General features: G+C 40.3%; 1 protein-coding gene across 1 annotated transcript in view; it reads left to right on the forward strand.

Annotated features, from left to right (window-relative positions):
- CHN2 (chimerin 2) overlaps window positions 1-18,955 on the forward strand; it is a 159,112-nt gene that overhangs the window by 137,963 nt on the left and 2,194 nt on the right. Inside the window, exons 8-12 of the mRNA XM_030264906.2 lie at window positions 3,724-3,808; window positions 6,133-6,306; window positions 8,099-8,176; window positions 14,611-14,748; window positions 15,595-15,700. Coding sequence (XP_030120766.1) covers window positions 3,724-3,808; window positions 6,133-6,306; window positions 8,099-8,176; window positions 14,611-14,748; window positions 15,595-15,700 — 581 coding nt within the window. The remainder of the gene's footprint in view (window positions 1-3,723; window positions 3,809-6,132; window positions 6,307-8,098; window positions 8,177-14,610; window positions 14,749-15,594; window positions 15,701-18,955) is intronic.

Genomic DNA, 18,955 nt, shown 5'->3' on the forward strand with positions numbered 1-18,955 from the left:
TAAGCTGTGTTCATCTTGAGCACACCACGCAGTCACATGAATTTAGGTTTGGAGCTGGCGTCTGTCTGGCGGGACAGCTTTGCCTAAGCCAGTGTAGACATACCATAACTCAGGAAAGAGAATAAATCTCCAAAGCCCTGTTTAGAAAAACACAGAAGTATTTCTCTAGCTAAGTGGGTGTCAGCCTAACTGGATCCCAAAGCGTCTTGTTCTTGTTCAGATCCAGCAGCCTTTTTCGGATGTGCTTTACCTGCCAGCTTCAGTGGGGTCCCAGCTGGTGGTGAGGTCAACCTCATGCCTGAGGGCAGCAGCATGGAGTTTGAGGATGCTCCACACTTTTTTTTCTAGGCTGGGAATTCATGAGAGGGCTTCTGTGTTACTTTAAGTGAGCAAATATGGCTGAATAATGTGCATTTACCACAATACTGTGCCTGTTTGCCACCATAGCATGGGCAAATCCCATTTGCAGGTGGGCTAGTGGAGTAAAGGCAGCTGATTCCAGACAAGTCAGGAGATCTGCTGGGAGAGAGGGGTCTCCGGGATAAATTTCCCCTTGTATTAAGCACTGCAGATAATACTGCTTCTGAGAGACAAAGGGTTTGAGGAAAACATTTTTTACAGACATCACAAAGATTATGTGCATTCATTTAAACAAAAATAACAGCAGAGTCAGCTTTTCTTCCCTTCAAACAGCTCAGGTTCAGCAGGAGTCCACAAAAGAGTCTAAATATGTCTGTATTCAGGCAAAAGTCTGAAAAAAACTTATTTTCTTGGAAAGCAAATAGAAAAGTCTTCAGACCCAGTCACATAAAACCAAAATTGTCTCAGAAACAAGACTGTATAATGTCAATTAAAAACAAAAAAACAAAAGCATTTCAATTCAAGACAATTGTTTTTGTTCATTTCTGCAGTATTGCTCACAGCATTATTTTGGTTTGCCACTGTACTGGCATTCCTGTACTTTGGTCTGAGTTTCCCCCTCTGTGGAGATGACTCAGATGCAAGCTGGAAATGAGAAAGGTAGCCCCTGTAGGGGGAATGCTGCTATTTGAAAGCAAGGGGACTGGGGGGGGCAAAGGGGAAAGAGAGCAGGAAGGCAACAAGAAGAAACATGCAGGGTAGTGTTGTGTGAGATTGTCCAGCAGAGAAGAGACAGTGAATGTAAGTAGAGAATTTTCATTGGAAGAGGATGAAAGCCTGAACAATAAAAGTACAGTGTATAGTCTCAAACATCAGGGGGTTGGCTTATTTTAAGAAATAGTTCCCTGTAAATTCTTTTTAAAAGTTTGAATTATGTGTCAACTGTAGCTCAGATAGCTAAGTCTATGCTGTGTGTAGACAGAGAGGTCTACTGAGACTTCAGGATGGGGTAGGAACCAGCAATAAATAGTTCCAGATCATAGTTCCAAAAAAACTATGCCCAGTCTGTTTGTAATGAATGGGGTTACAAAGGATGAGGCAAAAACTAAAACTCCATCTCAAAAACCTGTGACTTGCTGTTTCCTCTCCCTGTTTGAAACAGAGATGAGGCCAATCTTGCAGGGAAAATTCCCATTTTACCATTTACCATTCAAAGATATTGTGTTCCTAAGAATAGACTTCCTCCATTATTTCTTTAAAATTAATGACAAGCCATAAGAGACTTAGTTCAAAACTGCATCTTAAGGGAATTTTTGCACCTTCATTTAGAAACTAGAAGTTCTCTTTTTTCAGTTAGTTTCCCTGTTTCAACTTGGCCAGAAACCACAAGACTAGCTTTTCACAGAGTATTTCAGCTGGAGGCTTGCCATTTGAGCTAAAATGCGGATCCGTGAAAAATTGAAGTGAATGAATAAAGAGAACTCAACCTTTGAGGGCAACCAAGCTGAATGGAACAAGGGAAGGATGCGCTGTCAGCACTTCTCAATTGGAGCCCTCAGTCAGCATTGATGACTTTCCAATTAATGGCAGGAAAGATCAAGGAATAATCAGCTGCCATTTTCAAAATAAGCCTCAGCCGGATCAGTTGAAATAAGCTTTATGTAAAGTGAGCAAGTAGGCCCCAGATATCCTAGCAACTGCAAGGGACTTTATTTGCGAAATGCTGCATTTTTTAAAGTCCTGGCTGAGCTCTTACAACCCCTTCTCACAAGGTTAGCTTTTGTAAACTGCTGCAAAGCAGAAGACACAGCTAGTTATCTTCCCACAGCAGATGATTTTCACCCACAATTAAGTGCAGGTGCAGACCTACTAATTATGTGGCTTTCAGTCTATAAATGACAAAGATTCAGGCATAATTAGTTTTATCTGTATTTTTGTATCCACTGAAGGTCACATAGTGCATATTACTGAAACTCAGGTCATCAGCTGTTACATACAGCCATTTACCCCCGCAAAAAGCCATGTCTGAAATTCATGCTACCCACTCGGCGAAATGAAATGAAATGAAATGAAATGAAATGAAATGAAATGAAATGAAATGAAATGAAATGGGAAAGAAGTATGGGGCTATATCTATCTCAAACTGTATTGCAAAGTCTTGTTTCACAGAGACGTGTTTTTCTGAGAGTTAAAATACCATGTCAAAATAAGTCCAAAATTCCAGTTTTGATCTTTCACTGTCAAAAGGGAGGAAGAACTACTATTGCTTTAAGTTTATTAACACAATTACTTAACTGTGAGTACTTGGTCAGAAGCCATTTACGGTCAGGCTCACATTTTTGTCTCAAAGTCAGGAAGAGAAGGCTGTATTAAAATCACAATACTTCATCTTTCTGGATTCAAGAGTACAAGCTTCTGTCAGTGTGATCCTGCAGAGACAAATGAGGCAAAAACATTATCATGCAAAATGCTTGGCCTAAAACTTTACAGTTTATCTGAAAAAGGCCAATGACTGTTTTTGCACTCTATGAAAAGCAAAGAGCAGCTTTTCCCATCCCAGGGGTGGAAGTGGCCTTTCAGCCATCCACCCGACTGGTAAACAAGGGCAGAGAGAAGGAAAGGATGCATTGGCAGCCAGAGTGTTCATGATTTATGTTTTGTTAAGCTCAATTAAGTCTCTGGCCAGAACTAGCTCATACCATGCCCATTCACAGGGGCATAGACCTCCCTATTTACTCTTCATTTCAATGAAAATTAAATGCTTACTTTACCAGAATACACATCTTAAATAAAAAGATCTTCTGCTGTAGCCTTTGGAAAAGCAGCGGCGGAAGCAGCAGTGGTGTGCAAAACGTGGCTGGGGAGATGTGGGCTCTGTCAGCACACAAATCATTTTATTCTTCTTTATTTACTTGTGTGTGGACTCCAGCAAAATGAAGTTTGATCTGCTGAAAAAGACTCTATTGACATCTTCTCCCTATGTGAGTTCAAATTATTTACTAGACTGCGGAAGGGTGCTTTCATCTACAGTTATTTGGATTATTAGTTTCACTTTTTTTCTCCTGCGTTTCTCCCCTCTGCTAGAGCTAGAATGTCAGCAGGCAAAAATTGATTGTTTTCAGTGTCATCCACAGCCTGGTTCTCTGCTATGTTAAGCCTATTGAAAGATAAACTTCAAGATCAAAGCAAATTTCTGTTCCCATGGTTTATTTCATCTAGACATTGGAAGGATGTGGGCACTATGTGCTAAAGATTTACTCCTACTGAGTCTTCTGTTGTTTATCCATTTCAGTTGCTCCATCTGTCAGACCATCTGCCTTCCAGTGACCCCATTTCTTTCTCCCACCCCCATTTGTATTACAGGTCCATACGTTTCGAGGTCCGCACTGGTGTGAGTACTGCGCCAACTTCATGTGGGGTCTCATCGCTCAGGGAGTGAGGTGTTCAGGTAGCACTTCAGCATTTTCTATCGTTCCCTTGAAATGCTCAGACATCAGTCCCACCCCAGCCTGCACTCCCTGCAGGAATGGAGGGCTGGGATTTCTTTAAAGAACAAAGCAGGAAATCCTCCCGTAGAAGTTAGAGCATTTTCATTTGCCTGGTTAGCTGGTTCAGAAATGAAGCCATCAGCCCTTGGTTGCTGAGTTACATCCTCTACTAGTAGCTTAATCCTGCATGCATTCAAACTTGTTCTTTGTGATTAAGTTATTCCTGATGTTTTTATGTCTTAAGATGCAAGCACTGGAAGTGGCAAAGCCAGCCAGCAACGAGGCTTAGTAACTCCTTTTTTTGCTACCAATCGCTGGGAAGTGCCCTTGTCTGCAAAAAAGACTGCCACCTGTTTCCCATAAAAATACCATGCATTGCTGCAAGCCCGAAGTATCCCACCTCAAGATAAAAACAAAAACCATGACCTTCATTTTCCAAGAGGGATTAGTTTTCTGGTGCTTGTCTTGGCATTTTAATAGTGCCTTAATTATTTTAAATTTGTTTGTTCTTTTGTGGAAAAAATTTATTGCGCAAAAATGCAATAATCATCACATCATGTGCTTTTAGATTCAGCAAGTGAATTAGTATTTGGTGCATTACAAATGGATTTTCATAACTTCTTTCTCCAGTACTGAAATCACTTCAAAAAAATTGTTTGTGTGACCTCTTCCTGCCCTGACCTCCAGGCATTCCTGATCTCAGACTGGCCCCAAACATATCCAACCCTGACATCTGCCTTTCATAGACAGAGGAGATGGTTGTTACCTAAAATTAATTTAGATCACAGTTTGAAGTATCAAAATAGCTTTCACAAATGCATAGTTTTAATAAGTGCAGTCTCAGCTAATGCTACATCTTGTCTGTCTGTAGGTGAATAGTGGTAACACTAAAGAATATGAGGACATTAAAAAAGAGGAATAGTAGTTTGCTTTTCAAGCTATTTGATCTTAAACACAAGTGTGCAAAACCTGACCTCACTAATGCAGAGCACTATATTTGTTCACATACATAAAATATTAAACTTATGAAAAGGCATATTTATTTAGTAGGAAACATAATACTCTCCCTCATAAAATTACCAGCATTTAACTCTTAACTACACAGATGCATTTAAATTTAACTTCACATGCCTGGAGAACAGCACTGAACACAATGCAGGCAGGATCCTATTTTCAGCTTCTCACCTTTGTTTAGATTTCACAAACAATGAATTATGCATTAATAACTGTACGGAGAAACACACAAAAACCTACCCAATTCCATTAAATGTTTAGGTGTTCTTATGATTTTGCTTTATTAATATTTTATAGAGTATAATATTGAAACAGGCTGCAAGTTATACTCCTGTTTACACTTTTAATAGCCTAATGTTAAATTAACTCAAAGGGTTATCAGTGATGAGCGTGACTGGGAAGGAATCTGAGTTATATAAGATAATGCAACTCACAGTGGTGGTGTTTGCTTTACTGAAGGTTATAAATTCATTTGGCTGAATACTTGAATCTATTAGAAAAATTTGATTTGTGGAGGTAAAGCAGTGATAGTTTAACAGAAACCTCCCTGTTCAACTGAGGGCAGTATTTGGCTCTGGAGTTAGACAGCAAGAACCATTTGTAAAATGAATCACTTTTTTACATTGTGCCTTTCACAGCATTTTTTGTGCCTAAGCTGACCTACAGGCTAAGCCACAGGGGACACTTAGTCACCAGTGGAGTGATGAGCCGGGGATGGGGAGTCTGCTGATGTGGCAGAGCAAGCCAAAATGTGACACTGCAGGAATGTGGAAGGGGGTGAGGAATTCTGGCTCACAGCACTGTCCCAGTTGGAGTGCTCAGGTGAATCTTAGGTTCTCTGGCTGTGATCAGTGCTAAGCCACAGGACAGCCAGCAACAGACAGTCACTACTGTGCCAATTTTAATTATGGTTAATCTAAAATACCCACAAGTTAAGTCTCAGGTGTTTAAATGCAAAACCTTGAGTTATGTGTACAGTAATGAACTGATCCAGACTGCACCATCAGTCTCCTTCAGCTCAGAGGAGTGTAAGGGTGATCTGGGTTTTTAAAGCTTTTTGACAACCCTGCTAGAGTTTACTTGTCCCACTATGAGATTTTTGCACTTTTCATGCTCATCCTTCTCATCTCCACGCTATTCTATCTTTCCTGACTGATGGGGAAATTGTGCTCCTTCCTTGATGTGGACCAGGGAAATAAATTGCTAGACAAGACCTATCAGCATTAGTATTAATTAATGAATGAGTTAACGTGGCTAACTCTGCTTGCAGACTGCGGGTTGAACGTACACAAGCAGTGCTCCAAATACGTGCCCAACGACTGCCAGCCAGACCTCAAGAGGATAAAGCGAGTTTACTGCTGCGACCTCACCACGCTGGTGAAGGCCCACAACACCCAGAGGCCCATGGTGGTGGATTCCTGCATCCGGGAGATTGAAGCAAGAGGTTTGTGTGCTTGGGAGAGCAGCAGACACAGCAAAATGAGGATGACTTGAATTACATGCTAAGCTAGAACACGGTGCTGCACTCGTGCACACTGAGGACAGGATGAGAAAATGGGTTTTTAAGTGTAGGTGATATATTGCTTTGCATTAGCTAGTAAAATTAAATCATGGCATTCCTTAATGCAATTCTCTGAAATGCTTTCTGAAAACATGTCAAAACATGTATTATGTTACACTTCTGAAAGGGGTGAACTTTAAAGTGAACTTTTAAGTTCATGTTCATGTGTCTTTTTTCATTAGTTTATTTTAACATACCTAGGGACACATCCCATTTCAGAGCAATCAGTTTAAATCAAATCCATTTTTAATAACCTTTATGGACATTGTGGGCAGGAGAGCACGAGTGACTGGAAATGACTTGGACAAGTGAGGTCAGGGGCTATGGTGTTTTGTGGCAGGACACATCTCATGATGCTTGGTTACTGACTGATGGATACTGTGGCACAGGCAGCATGTCACAGCCAAAACTCAAGCTTGTGACAGGCTTTTAGCAAATGGATGTGTGCCAGATTGAAGGAAAAACGTACCCCTTCAATAATCATGTATCCCCTCTGTAATATTAATGTAGTTTTCTTTTGGATAGCAAATGTGCACGTTGTGCTGCCCAATAAGGCAAATTTTCCCGTTAGTCACAGCTTCAGCCCAGGAATCTAATAATGTTGAATTTATGGCATCCCAGTAATCTGCATAGCAACACACTGATACTAGCCATAGGGATTTCAAACCCACGCATCATCTACTGAATTGACTCAAAGACTTACTAGTAAATCCCCTGCACTGCTCTGTAAAGCTCTAGCAGGATTATATCATCATTGCAGGGACAAATGGAAAGAATAGTATGGACTAAGACAGAGGAGCTTTACTCTGATGATATAGCAGGAAGCTACATTGCATTTGAGATCTAATCACTTACTTGTACATTTATTGATTAAGATAAAATCTGCTGCCTGCTCTCTGTTTTTAAAACATCTTTATATTTCTTTCCTTAATTGCCATAGAGCTATGAAAGATTTTGATTTTGTTCGTAAGAAGACAAAGAATATTGGAACTTATAAGTAGGTTCGCACAGTGCATAGTTACAATAACGGATTTGGGGATTGAAATGAATTATGTGTTTGTAACTTGGCTTGCTCTGCTGAGCTGCCCTGCATTTCATGTTGGTGTAGAGCAACGGGGCAAGAGTTGAGCAAGTGAGCAGATTTCTTGTGGTGAAGGAACTGTAGAAGGGATGTACTGATGTGGAGAAGAACTGTATCCATCACATCTATCAGCTGTGCATAAGTAAAAGCTGACAGCAAAACAGGAACAAATTGTGCTTATAAGGAAAGACAGTCTTTTACTTACATTACTATTTATCATTAGGCAACTGGTAAAAGGAAGAGAGACCTCTAAAGCTTTATTAATTATAGCCAAATCCAGGAAAATCTCCTACATAAAATGAATAAATCATAATAACATCACATGACTCACCATTAGCAAATTGCAGTATTTTTCTCTAACATAATCAAATCAACCATGTACCTAGCAAAATGAGAAAGTATAAATTCCAAAATGCTTTAATCCTTTAAAAAAATTTTTTTTACATAATCTTGATCTTTCCTTAACTGCTCCAGTTTCACATTACAAATAACATTTTGCAATGCTTAGTAAGTCTGCTGTTCTTGCTTTATTGTTCTTAAGCCTAACTATCTGTTGGTTACTGAAGCTAAGTTAACAAGAACTTTCTGTTTCAGGTTTAAAGTCCGAGGGCCTCTATAGAGTTTCGGGCTTCACTGAGCACATTGAAGACGTGAAAATGGCCTTTGATCGAGGTACACCATTTTTTAATCTTGTACAATTTTAATCTAAGCTTTCAGTTCTAGGACATTTCAGATCTTTCGGGGTTTATATATGCACCATGGTAATGAAACTGACATATATGCATATAACCTATCTTTTCTGAGTTTAAAGTGATCTGTAATCCTTTTCATAGGAAGAAATTATGTTTCATAGTTGGAAGGAATAATTAAATGTGAAATATTGGTGTTTAGGTGGGGGACTGGATGATTGCTCAACCTAGCAGCACAGCCTTGATCCTAACTCAAGTGTGAGCATAGGTGATACCAGGGGAAAGTCGTTAGTCCTGTCTTTAATAGACTCAGCACTTTACAATACAATAATCTATTTATGAGTTTAAGGACCAGGAATTCCAACTGGGAAGTCCTTCTGCCTGTAGCCTTGTAGAAAGCACTGCACCACTGTGCACGTGATTGCATCTGAGCAACAGATGAGAGGGGCATTGAGGACATCAGTTGTATAGCATATTGAAAAACCAACAATTAAAACACTGCCTGATTACCATCCTCATAGCCCTTCTGAATTGATTGAGCTGATTATGTTGGTTCTGGTTGTGCACAGAGTCTTTGCACACAGGACTAACTTTAAGTGTTTGTGTAAGTGAGCAACAGGGTAGGGCCTCCATTAATAGAGAATACCTTTCAAGTACATTTGAGAAGTTACATAAATATTCTTCAAATTTCCCATAAATAGGGGTTTCCTTCCTACTTAATTTTTTTCAGGTATTTCCTCTGCCATCCTAGGGAATAGGGTCAGACACAGCCCTGTGATCACAAGTCCATGAGTATGAGGCAGGTCCAGGTCAAGCCAGAGAGTCAGCTTGTGGGTCTGGGTAGTGACCAGAAGGGTGGATGGCCCCACACCAGCACGGTGCAGCTGGAGACAGCTGTGATGTCACTCAGGCAGGGACAGAGGGCCCTGGAGGCCCATGGACAGGAGATGGACTCCAGGGGAGGCTACACAGGCCAGCAAGGTGGCACATCTTACACTTGCTGTGCCTGCACGTTTCTTGTTTGGAGGCAGTTTGTTGTGCAGACATCTCCATAAAGAAAGTCCAGCTAGGAATTTCCAGACTGGCTGTTTTCATCCTGAAATATCCTTTAAAAAATAATACATATTTTAAAATATGTTGGATGCTGTGAACATATGCATACACACACATAGGTCAGCCATTCTTTGGGCCAGAGAGAGGCACAGTGATATGACTGCTATCATGGCAAGGCAGTGTTCCAGATGTGCCACATGAAGCAATGATCCTGGGAGGCTCACAGTCCTCATAGGTGCCATTCTGCACCCTGCAGGTAGATCTGGCTGGCAAACTCTTTTTTCCTTTGTGTTAATTTTTCTTTAAGTGTAACAACCTGGATGAAACCCAGAAGGAGAGGCACAAGTTGTAGAGGGAAGAGTTGGAAGACAGCACATTTAAATTTATGTCTGAGCATGTCTTCAACACTGCTGCAGCTGTAGTTCCTTTGCAAATGCTTTGAACCACTGGAGCCACTTCAGTTTATTGTCTATTTATTAAGTATACGCCTGGCATAATTGATGGCAATACACACTTGGATTAAACCCACAGCAAGGAAGAAAATGTGATTTAAAAAGGCAGCAGCACCTAGATACAGGAAGAGGAAGGTGACTAGCAGTACTGGATTTCCAAAGGAAAAAAAGCATGGATGAACATGAAAGCAGAGAAAGCAAGATCAGATTTTGTGTATACAAAGGCTGCGGGGAAGGCCACGGGACAGAAATAGACCAAAATCTGTGTCTTCATTTTTATTTAAAGTTTCATGAGGGGAAAGGGCTAAGAAAGGAAAGAGTGTTGCCATTAATAAAAAGGCATGAATAAAAGCAGGATAATAAAGAACATAATCTTGTTATGGGCTAGACAACTAGAGTACTGCCAGGACCAGAAGCTGACAGCATTCAATACTTTCCTGTGTTGAAAAAGTTTTCTCCCTGAACTGGGGTGGAAAAGCAAGAGTTGAAAATTTTTACACAAAAGGATTTAAAGAAAAACAAAATAGTTTTTTTTTATCTGACCTGTGGGCTGTGCATCTTGAAGGTGGTTGTCACCTGGCAGGAGTTTGAATTGGCAAGATACTTCCAACCTGAGAGCTCAGAGGTTGCTTCCCTGACAGATCCTTACAGAGACAAGGATGCCACCCTCTCTTTTGTATCCCAGCCCAATAGGTAGGAACACACTACTTTTCTGTTGCCATCTTAACTCTTCTAGTACTAGAAGCCAGAGCAGCTTGGAGTGAACGATCTCAAGAATGAGGATTATCCCAGTACTCTGTCCCAGGTGAAGGAGCTGAGAAAGAAAGAATCTGAATGCCAGGTGGCAAGTCTTTTCTTCAATACCACCTGGAAATTTTCTGTTCAAATTTAATTGTCTGTCCAAAAAGTGAAGTTTGTGAGGGTTTTACAGAATTCATATTTCCACATTCACTAAAGGAAGGAAACTTGGGGAAAAAAAAGTAAATTACAGGAAAATTAAAATTACAGGAAATTAACTTTTTTGGGGGGAGGGGATAGTCAAAGGAGATGCTGAGAGCAGGGGTATGAACCAGAGAAGAGAACTCTTTACTAATTGATAGTCTTGGCACACTACTGGAGGATGTACACTGGCCAGGAATAAATTTCATTTAACAATTTAAGGACCATTTTTTAACCATCTGAAAGCAAGGCTTTCAAACAACCTTCTAATAAGAGCAGGGATGAAAAACATTAGCTAGTTTTATAAATGAAAGCTGTAGGGTTGGTAAGAAGGTGCCTGCAGTGGCAGAACACTGCACTTCAGCATTCTAGAGATTCCCTACCTGCCCTTAGTTTCTGAGTCAGTCCCCAGGCACCTGGATAAATTCCAGAATACTTTCAAATCTCCAGAAATACAGCATTGAGTAAAAGGGTTTGAAAAGAGGCAAGGAGTCCTCCCATTTTAATGCACAGGATGCATCCTTCAAATAATGCCATTAAGTGTTCTGGTTCCAAGTTCCTCATCAAGCCACAGGGGCCAGAAGACAGCGGGATACAGGAGGATGAGGCATGGGAGCTGACTTGGCGGCAGGGGACCTCTCCTGCTGATCTCATGTGCAGCTGAAGGGGTGCAATGAAGAGCAGCCAGCTCTCCCTCTGACTAATTCTGCCTTGACAAAGAGGCAGTCACTTGGTGCTTCCGAGAATTACAGCAAGAACAGAAAAAAGTTACCATCACTGAAAGACAATAGCATCCCACTTAATATTACTTGGGCCAAATGTAGCTGTGATTGCTGGTTTTAAAAAAGGGTGAAGCTGGTCCTCATCTGATCTAAACTGCCTTCCAAAGCCCAAGCAGTGTAAATACCCCTACTGTAAATTAGCATTAGGCTCTCTGAGGCATTGACAATGTTCCATTTTAGTGATTTTTGTAATGAGAAGGAGGGGAATAATGTGGATTTATTTAATCTGGTGAATGTTGGTGCTGTAGAATGACAGTTGCTCTCTGTCAGCATTGTTGAGCTGTGGCGTTGTGGCATCCAGAGAACACCCATTGTGCGTTTTATCCACAGAGCTGCCATTGTCACCACCGCATTCTGTCCCCCCACTTGTTTGTACAAATGGCTGGTACAATACACTGGCTAAAAATATTACACTGTTAAATATTACATGAGCACTTAAAGACATCCTGAATCATACTCTTTTGCCAGTGTAGCTGAAAACCTGTCAAATGCCAAATCCAAGAAAAAACTAAAAGAAGCATGCTAGCATGGTAAAGGTTGTGCAATGAAAAAAAAACACTTAGGAGAAAGAAACTTAAATAAAACCTAATTCAGTATTCAGAGGGCATAGGCGAGTCTTTAAGAATGCAATACTTATTCTATTTCATTCTATAATGAACTATTGATAATTTCTATGGCATCTGAAATCAGCTGAAACCTTTATGGAAAAGAATATAAAATTTATTTGTCTTGAGATATTCAAATTTCAACATAATACAACAAAATACATTGAGAGTCAAACTAACAAAGAAAGAGAAATTATGGGGTTTGAGAATTAGGTTTGTAAAGCTGAAATTGACTACGTGTTTGTAATCCAAAATATAAAAAATAAAACTATATTAACATATGGATGCTGCAATTTTACTGAAAATGCCAGCTACAATCTGAAGAAGTTCCTGTATTGAAGAGTGAAAAAAATCTTGTGGTAATGCAGAAGGTACCATGTAAGCCACATGTAATTTATATATGCATACTCACACCCATGCCTACATATCTGCTGCAAAAACGTGCAGGGCATATTACAACAGATGTATTGCTGGGCTCACTTTAAAATAAATTTCAGTGCATTTCCAGTGGATGTGTATTTGTCTCTGAAGAGAAGAGTAAAATCTTTGACTCAGGAATTCATAATTTTTTCTACAGTAAGCACATATGCAAATAAGAAGTATGTTTGAAATACACTGTACTTTGAAGGACCTCAAGCTGAAGTGCTCCTTTAAGGAAGCTTGCTGGGCTGCTTTGTGAAAGTACTAAATAAATAACACTTCCATTTAGTATACTGGTGACCTGGAAAATAGATGTAAGCTTTTGCTTTGCTATATCTGTTCTGATGCAGCTGCTGGCTCCTTGGAGGTATCTGTTTTCAGTGGAGCGTTTTGAGTGCTCAGTGTCCATCAATTAAATAGAGCTCTCCACACAAAGCTTTACAAGACTAATGCTACCGTGCCTGGAATGTGTGGATTAAACAAAAGATTGGGGCAGTGCAAACATCCTCCTAGGGCTTATTGATGCTGTATTAAATTAAATGCTGATGGATGTATTCAGACTGCTCAGCTGCATCAAGAAAGGCTGTTTGTTTTAAACACTTAAGCATATAATCTCCTCTTGATGAGAACATGTAGTGCTATTAGTCTTAATGAGAATTATGTGCATACATTGGACAGAACGTAACCCTGCAAGATTAATGCCATAGGTTTGTATAAAATGTCTGCAATCAATATAAACTCTTTTACTGTGCTGCGAAAGCCCTTATGTCCATCTTGGTATCAAGCACCCCCACTCATCTGTCTGTATCAGGGCATGTCCACAAGCAGTGTTACTGCGAGACAAGCAAGGCAATGGCTTTACAACCTGTCAGCACCTTGCTGATAACAGCCCAAGCTTGTGCCTGCACCTCCTGGCAGACACAGCAAACCCCTCTCTGCTGCACGAGCAGGCAGAACCTTGCATCACCCCATGTGCTACCTCACCTGCCCCCCCTGTCCTGAGGGAAGCGTGGTATCCTTAGCTAAAGGGTGGGAAACAGGGACTACAGGTTATAACTGATCTCCAGGAAGCCTGAGGTGAAGCTGGGGGTTAAATCCAGACAGCCACACCCCCTACTTGACCATCTTGCTACTGGAAGACTGCCAAGATAGAGAGGTCTCAGGAAGGGAGGAAAGCAGAATTTTCTCGATATGGAGAAAAAATGTGGGTTATAAGGGTACTAGGTAGTACAGAACAGAGATAGTCATTTGAACTTGAAAAATTATAGTGCTGCTGCCTTGCTGCTACTTTTTGTAATTTCACTCTTTGCAAGCCAGGACTTCTCAGCAACACCTGTAAACTTTAAGCTCATGTGTTTAAAAGTGCTCTTTCATAGAGTTCTGACTAACTGTTATATTGTGGCAAACAAAATATATGCCTTTTTAGATGCATAATTCATCTGTTTATCATTTTATCCATTACAAGTATCCATATTAATTTAAAAACCTGTGATGCACATTTCAGAATAATTGTATAGCTAAATTCCTTAGCATGCCTATTTGAATTCAGAACTTTGCTATAAATAAATAAGTCAAATATTAAGATAGTAGAAGATAGCAGAAAATATGGCAGCTTTCTTTTCAGCAAATCACTATAGATATGTTGGTACAAGATATGCATGATTTGGATGTTTCTTGATTTTTGCTACTGGTCTCTTGAGGGTCAGTGGAAATTTATGTTATTTCTCTATGCCTCTCTTTTCACAAGTGCAGATGAAAATATGGTTCGTATTCCTATGCACAGATCTGCAGATGGAAAATAGGATGTCAGAACAAATTATTAATAGCTTAGTTTCAGTGAATAAATGGGCTAAATGCAAGAAATATGTTATTAACATGGTTTTTCATCCAACATTAAAACAGTATGTTTGAGGTGGTATTCTGCAGATATGGATGCTGTAATCACCAGCCACTCCAGAAGATGCGAGCAAATAAATTGTTTACTAAAACATAAAGAAACTACCATTCCTCATTGATATCATGTAAACTTGGTAGCAATATATTCTCATTTAAGCCTTCCAAGCCCTTTTCTTGTCGGGTTGCACACAATAAATCTGAGTTAGAAGACTAGCCTTGCTTCCGTCAAAATTAGGGTGGTTTTAAACAGATTTCTTTCTCCTTTTCTAGATGGTGACAAGGCTGATATTTCTGCCAGTATTTATCCAGACATAAACATCATTGCTGGAGCACTGAAGCTATATTTCAGAGACTTACCAATTCCCGTGATCACCTATGACACCTATTCCAAGTTCATAGAGGCAGCAAGTAAGTATTGCTTAGCATTTGTACCAACCTTTATTTACATTTCCCATCTGTAAAGCTGTCCACATTAAAGGAAAGGACAGAAAAAAAACTGGGAAAATGGGTGCTGTCTTCATTATTTCTCTGCCATGCCCTTTATTCACATGAAGCTCTTGCCTGATTGTTCATCAGATGGGATGTCACACACGTTAAAAAAATAAAAGCAAATGCATGGTATCAAAATAACCAACAAGTATCAGAAAGTGTGGCTTCAATGTCTTTTTGTATGTCAAGATAAAAAAATAGTGTAAATCCTGCTCAAGTTTTTAGAGAGATTGCCAAACAGTTCTAAATGAGCACTGATGCTCAGTATATACAGGTATCATTGATACCTACATATTTAAATACATTGAGAAATCTTGCAGTAATTCCATGCCATTTCAATCTCTAGCTAAACCTACATATTCAAGCATAGTGTCCTAAAGTCATATATCTACACTCCCATCTAGTTTTGAAGTCTAATGAAAGTAATCTTTTGTAATATTTTAAATAGGCAGTTCTGGGCAGAATGGCATTATGAAGCACTTAATAAAGCTTGGGTACTGTACCTGGACCGACCTGTAGACAGAGCTACAGACTATGGAGATAACTCCTGAGAGGTCTTTGTTGGTGATTTCTTTTTAAAACATTTTTTTTTCTGAGGATGCAGAAATTGCTGATAAGCATCACATTTATGAGTGCAATATTTATCCCTGCAAGCACAGTCAATGGCTTGTAAATGATTCCATAATAATAAGTTATCTTCCTGATTTATTGCTGTGTACACATGGAAAGCCCTATTAACATTAATCCTGTTTGGTGTTTTTACAGAAATCTCCAATCCTGATGAACGACTAGAAGCAATACATGAAGTGTTGATGTTACTCCCTGCTGCTCACTACGAGACACTTAGATACCTAATGATTCATCTCAAAAAGTGAGTTAATTGACATGCAGGGTAATTCTTAAAGAGCTTAACAATTTTCTGCTTTGAAAGAGAAATATTACAGAAAGTCCTAATAAAGCTTCCATTAGGGCACTGCCTCTAAACCAATAATGTTACAGATAAGCAGACAAGCTGTTTGTGTAAGTGCATATAAGCTGTCCACATAGATCCTTTTTCTGGCCTATTATTTCAAACCTTTCAAGAGTTAATTGACATTTGTCACGCCTCTCTAAGGCAGATAATATCTGAAAAATACCCAATGGTGAGTACTCCAAAGATGCGCTGCTGTGAAGCAGCACTTGACCATGTTTTGCTTCTGCCTCCCCTTACCTCCTGTTTTGTCTTCTTGAACAATAGCCCTAAAAGGAAAGAGCTATCTCATGAGTTGTTTCCTCACATCACAGGAAGCCAAGAACCAAGCAGAGCCTATTTTAATATGACTAGTAAAAGTAATACAGGTCCCAGTTATATCTCTCCTGGTTTTAAACAAGTTCTGCCTCGTTTGCTTTCCAAAGCTTCTTTAGGCATACATAAGACATCCATGAGGGGCTTCATAAGGCATACAGAATTTTCAAAAGTGCCTAAATTTATTTTTTTAAGGTACTTAGGAGTACTCCCAAGTTTTCCAAGTTTTCAGCTAGGTACCTAGAAAAATTAAGGACTGCTACAGAGAGGGTCCATCACTTCCATTAATTTCAAGCAAAACTGTTTTTCAAAACTATGCTAACTCTACTTTGCTGCTTTGGGTATTTTTGTCAGTTTTTAAAACCTGAAATTGAGTACAGACTGGTGCTGTCATCTCAAAGTAGGCCTTCATTCATGGCTATATTGCCCAAGTTATTCCTTGTCTCTGGTTAAACTTTGCTACTTGGAAACAACAGAAAAAGGGGAAAAGGAGGAAAACAGCTACGTACCTTTTATTCAGAAAATCACTGATCTCTTCTTATTGTCCCACTACTTGCAACACAGCCATAAATGTGGAGTACTTCCTGGGTTTCATCTGCACTATTGTGCACTATTAATGCCAGCCTAAAAAGGCCTCAATTCACATAAAGCTGCATCAGAGAACTTTTGTGAAGTGCATTTCATGCTTTATCAGGTTCTCATTATGCAGAGACTTTTCCTCATTTTTAATCAGCTCAGGTCATTACAATTGACTAATTTTTCCCATTGATGGGACATTACCTGGACATGCAGGAGCTTCTTAGGACTCTGCAGGAATGAGATGTGCAAATACCCACCCTTGTCAGTACATATCCATGGACAACTGATGATGACTCACATTAGCTTTTAAGAAGGCCTGTGGAGGCTGTAGAAAAGTGACCTGCACACAGAATCAGTACTTTCATATCCTGGCAGCAAATTTTTAATAGACATGTATGGACTAACCCTCCTGCTTCTCAAGAACTGCAGTCCAGGCTTTGGTTCAGCTGTTGAGCTGAACTACAGATGAGGTAGAAAGAGTCTAAAGTGCTAATTAGGCTTCCTCTCTCAAATATTTGCAAGTCATGCAATGAGTTTCCTCTCCATTCCCAAACTGTAGCTTTTGGTGTCTACATGGAAATCAAGTGTACATCAGTTCCTATGGAGAATCTGTTGGAGAGATTTGAATGTGAAAGGAAAGAATCATTAAGGTTCAGACTATGCTGTTCTGTAGATTAAACACAGAGTTCCAATTTCAACCCCCTAGAACTCTTCCTGCATGGATAAAACATGCACCAGTATAAGGGAGTCTATGCTGTGACTGCAGGGTCACAGCATCTACACCACCACTGTTTCTCAGTTGAAAAGAAACTCCAGAGTTGTTGTTAAAAGCACAGGAAAATCCAGCAGAGGACAACATCAGCAACAAAAAATGAGTTTGACAGTCAGTTAATTACCTTCCAGATAACTTTTTGCTCAAAATTGAAGGAAATGCAGTAGCATGAGCAGTCCCCCCTGTGGTGAAATACATACAACTCCATCCACACCGACATTGCAGTCAAGCTCTGAATCTTCTCTGTGTTCACCCCAGCTGTGCAGCAAGCCCCACACTCCCGAATAGAGGTGCTAGTGAGATCCATGTAGCTTTGCACAGCTGTTGAACATCTGTGCTGCATACATGCACAGAGGGAAAGCAGTGTCAGACGTACACTTGCTTCAGCTTCAAGGTAAAGAGGTGGCTTCAGTTTCGTAGCCTTAGTTTGTCTTTGCTCCTTGCAAAGCACAACAAGATGTGCTAGAAGATGAGGATGTATCTGTGAGTAGGGGCACTAATGGAATTCTGTCCTGAAAGCAAAAAAAACCAGCATTTTTCTGTGGCATAGCCATTCTTTGCAGAGCGATGACGGCAGAAGCACAACCAAGGGAAGACCAGAGTACTTCTGGTTTCATCCACTTTGTGCTCCCGTGACAGCATGAGTGAATCCAGCTGGGAATCGCCCTGACTAGGGAAGGTCTCAGCTGTTGCCAGGAGAGCTGTCTCCAAAACTAGACGTGCTTCACCCTGGCAGAGTAATTGTATGAAGATGTGAAACCTTATCCAGGCTGTACTTCTCACAGGAAATGTCTGGTCCATGACTGATCAAGGACCATGATGGATCAGGGGACTGTGGTTGTCCTACACCGCAGTGCAAGAGCACTCTCAGGACTGAACTCAATATGCCACTCAAATAGGAAAAGACTGATGTGATCCAGCACTGCTGCCTGGAGGGAAACCTTGAGAACACCTTGCATTTTCCAGCAGGCCTGATTTTCCAGACAGGGATGACTTCTCTGCAGCTTGGCCAATCCTTGGTGGCCTTTCATTGCTTCAGCCACAAGCAGTCCATCTATTCTTGTATTTACATTATATGACCTATGTCAGCAAACAAAACAACCTGGGCTTTTCCTTTAAGTGCCTCTGCTCTCTGTCAAGGATAGATGGCATTTATAGCACCCGATTTAAGCAATCCACCTCTCCAAGCAGGATTCAGCCTACTCCTGAAGTGTAACAAGGAGTTGGAATCACTCAGCTCCTGGATGGCCTGAGGCAGCCAGCAAGACAGAACATCCATGCAAAGGGGTGGGTTCCTGCAGGCTGGAATCATGTCTGGGAGCATTGGTAGTCTAAGGAAAATCCGTGCCTGTATCTGTGGAGCACACCCTCACCCCCTCTGTGATACACACCAAGCACAACCTGCCAGAGAACTGCAGTTACTGTGGCATAGAGGAGTGCTCCACACATCATTAAAATATGATTATGCTTTTAAAAAAGCAATTGCCACT

This window comes from Taeniopygia guttata, chromosome 2, assembly GCF_048771995.1.
Source record: "Taeniopygia guttata chromosome 2, bTaeGut7.mat, whole genome shotgun sequence".
In the NCBI taxonomy this organism is placed as follows: Eukaryota; Metazoa; Chordata; class Aves; order Passeriformes; family Estrildidae; genus Taeniopygia; species Taeniopygia guttata.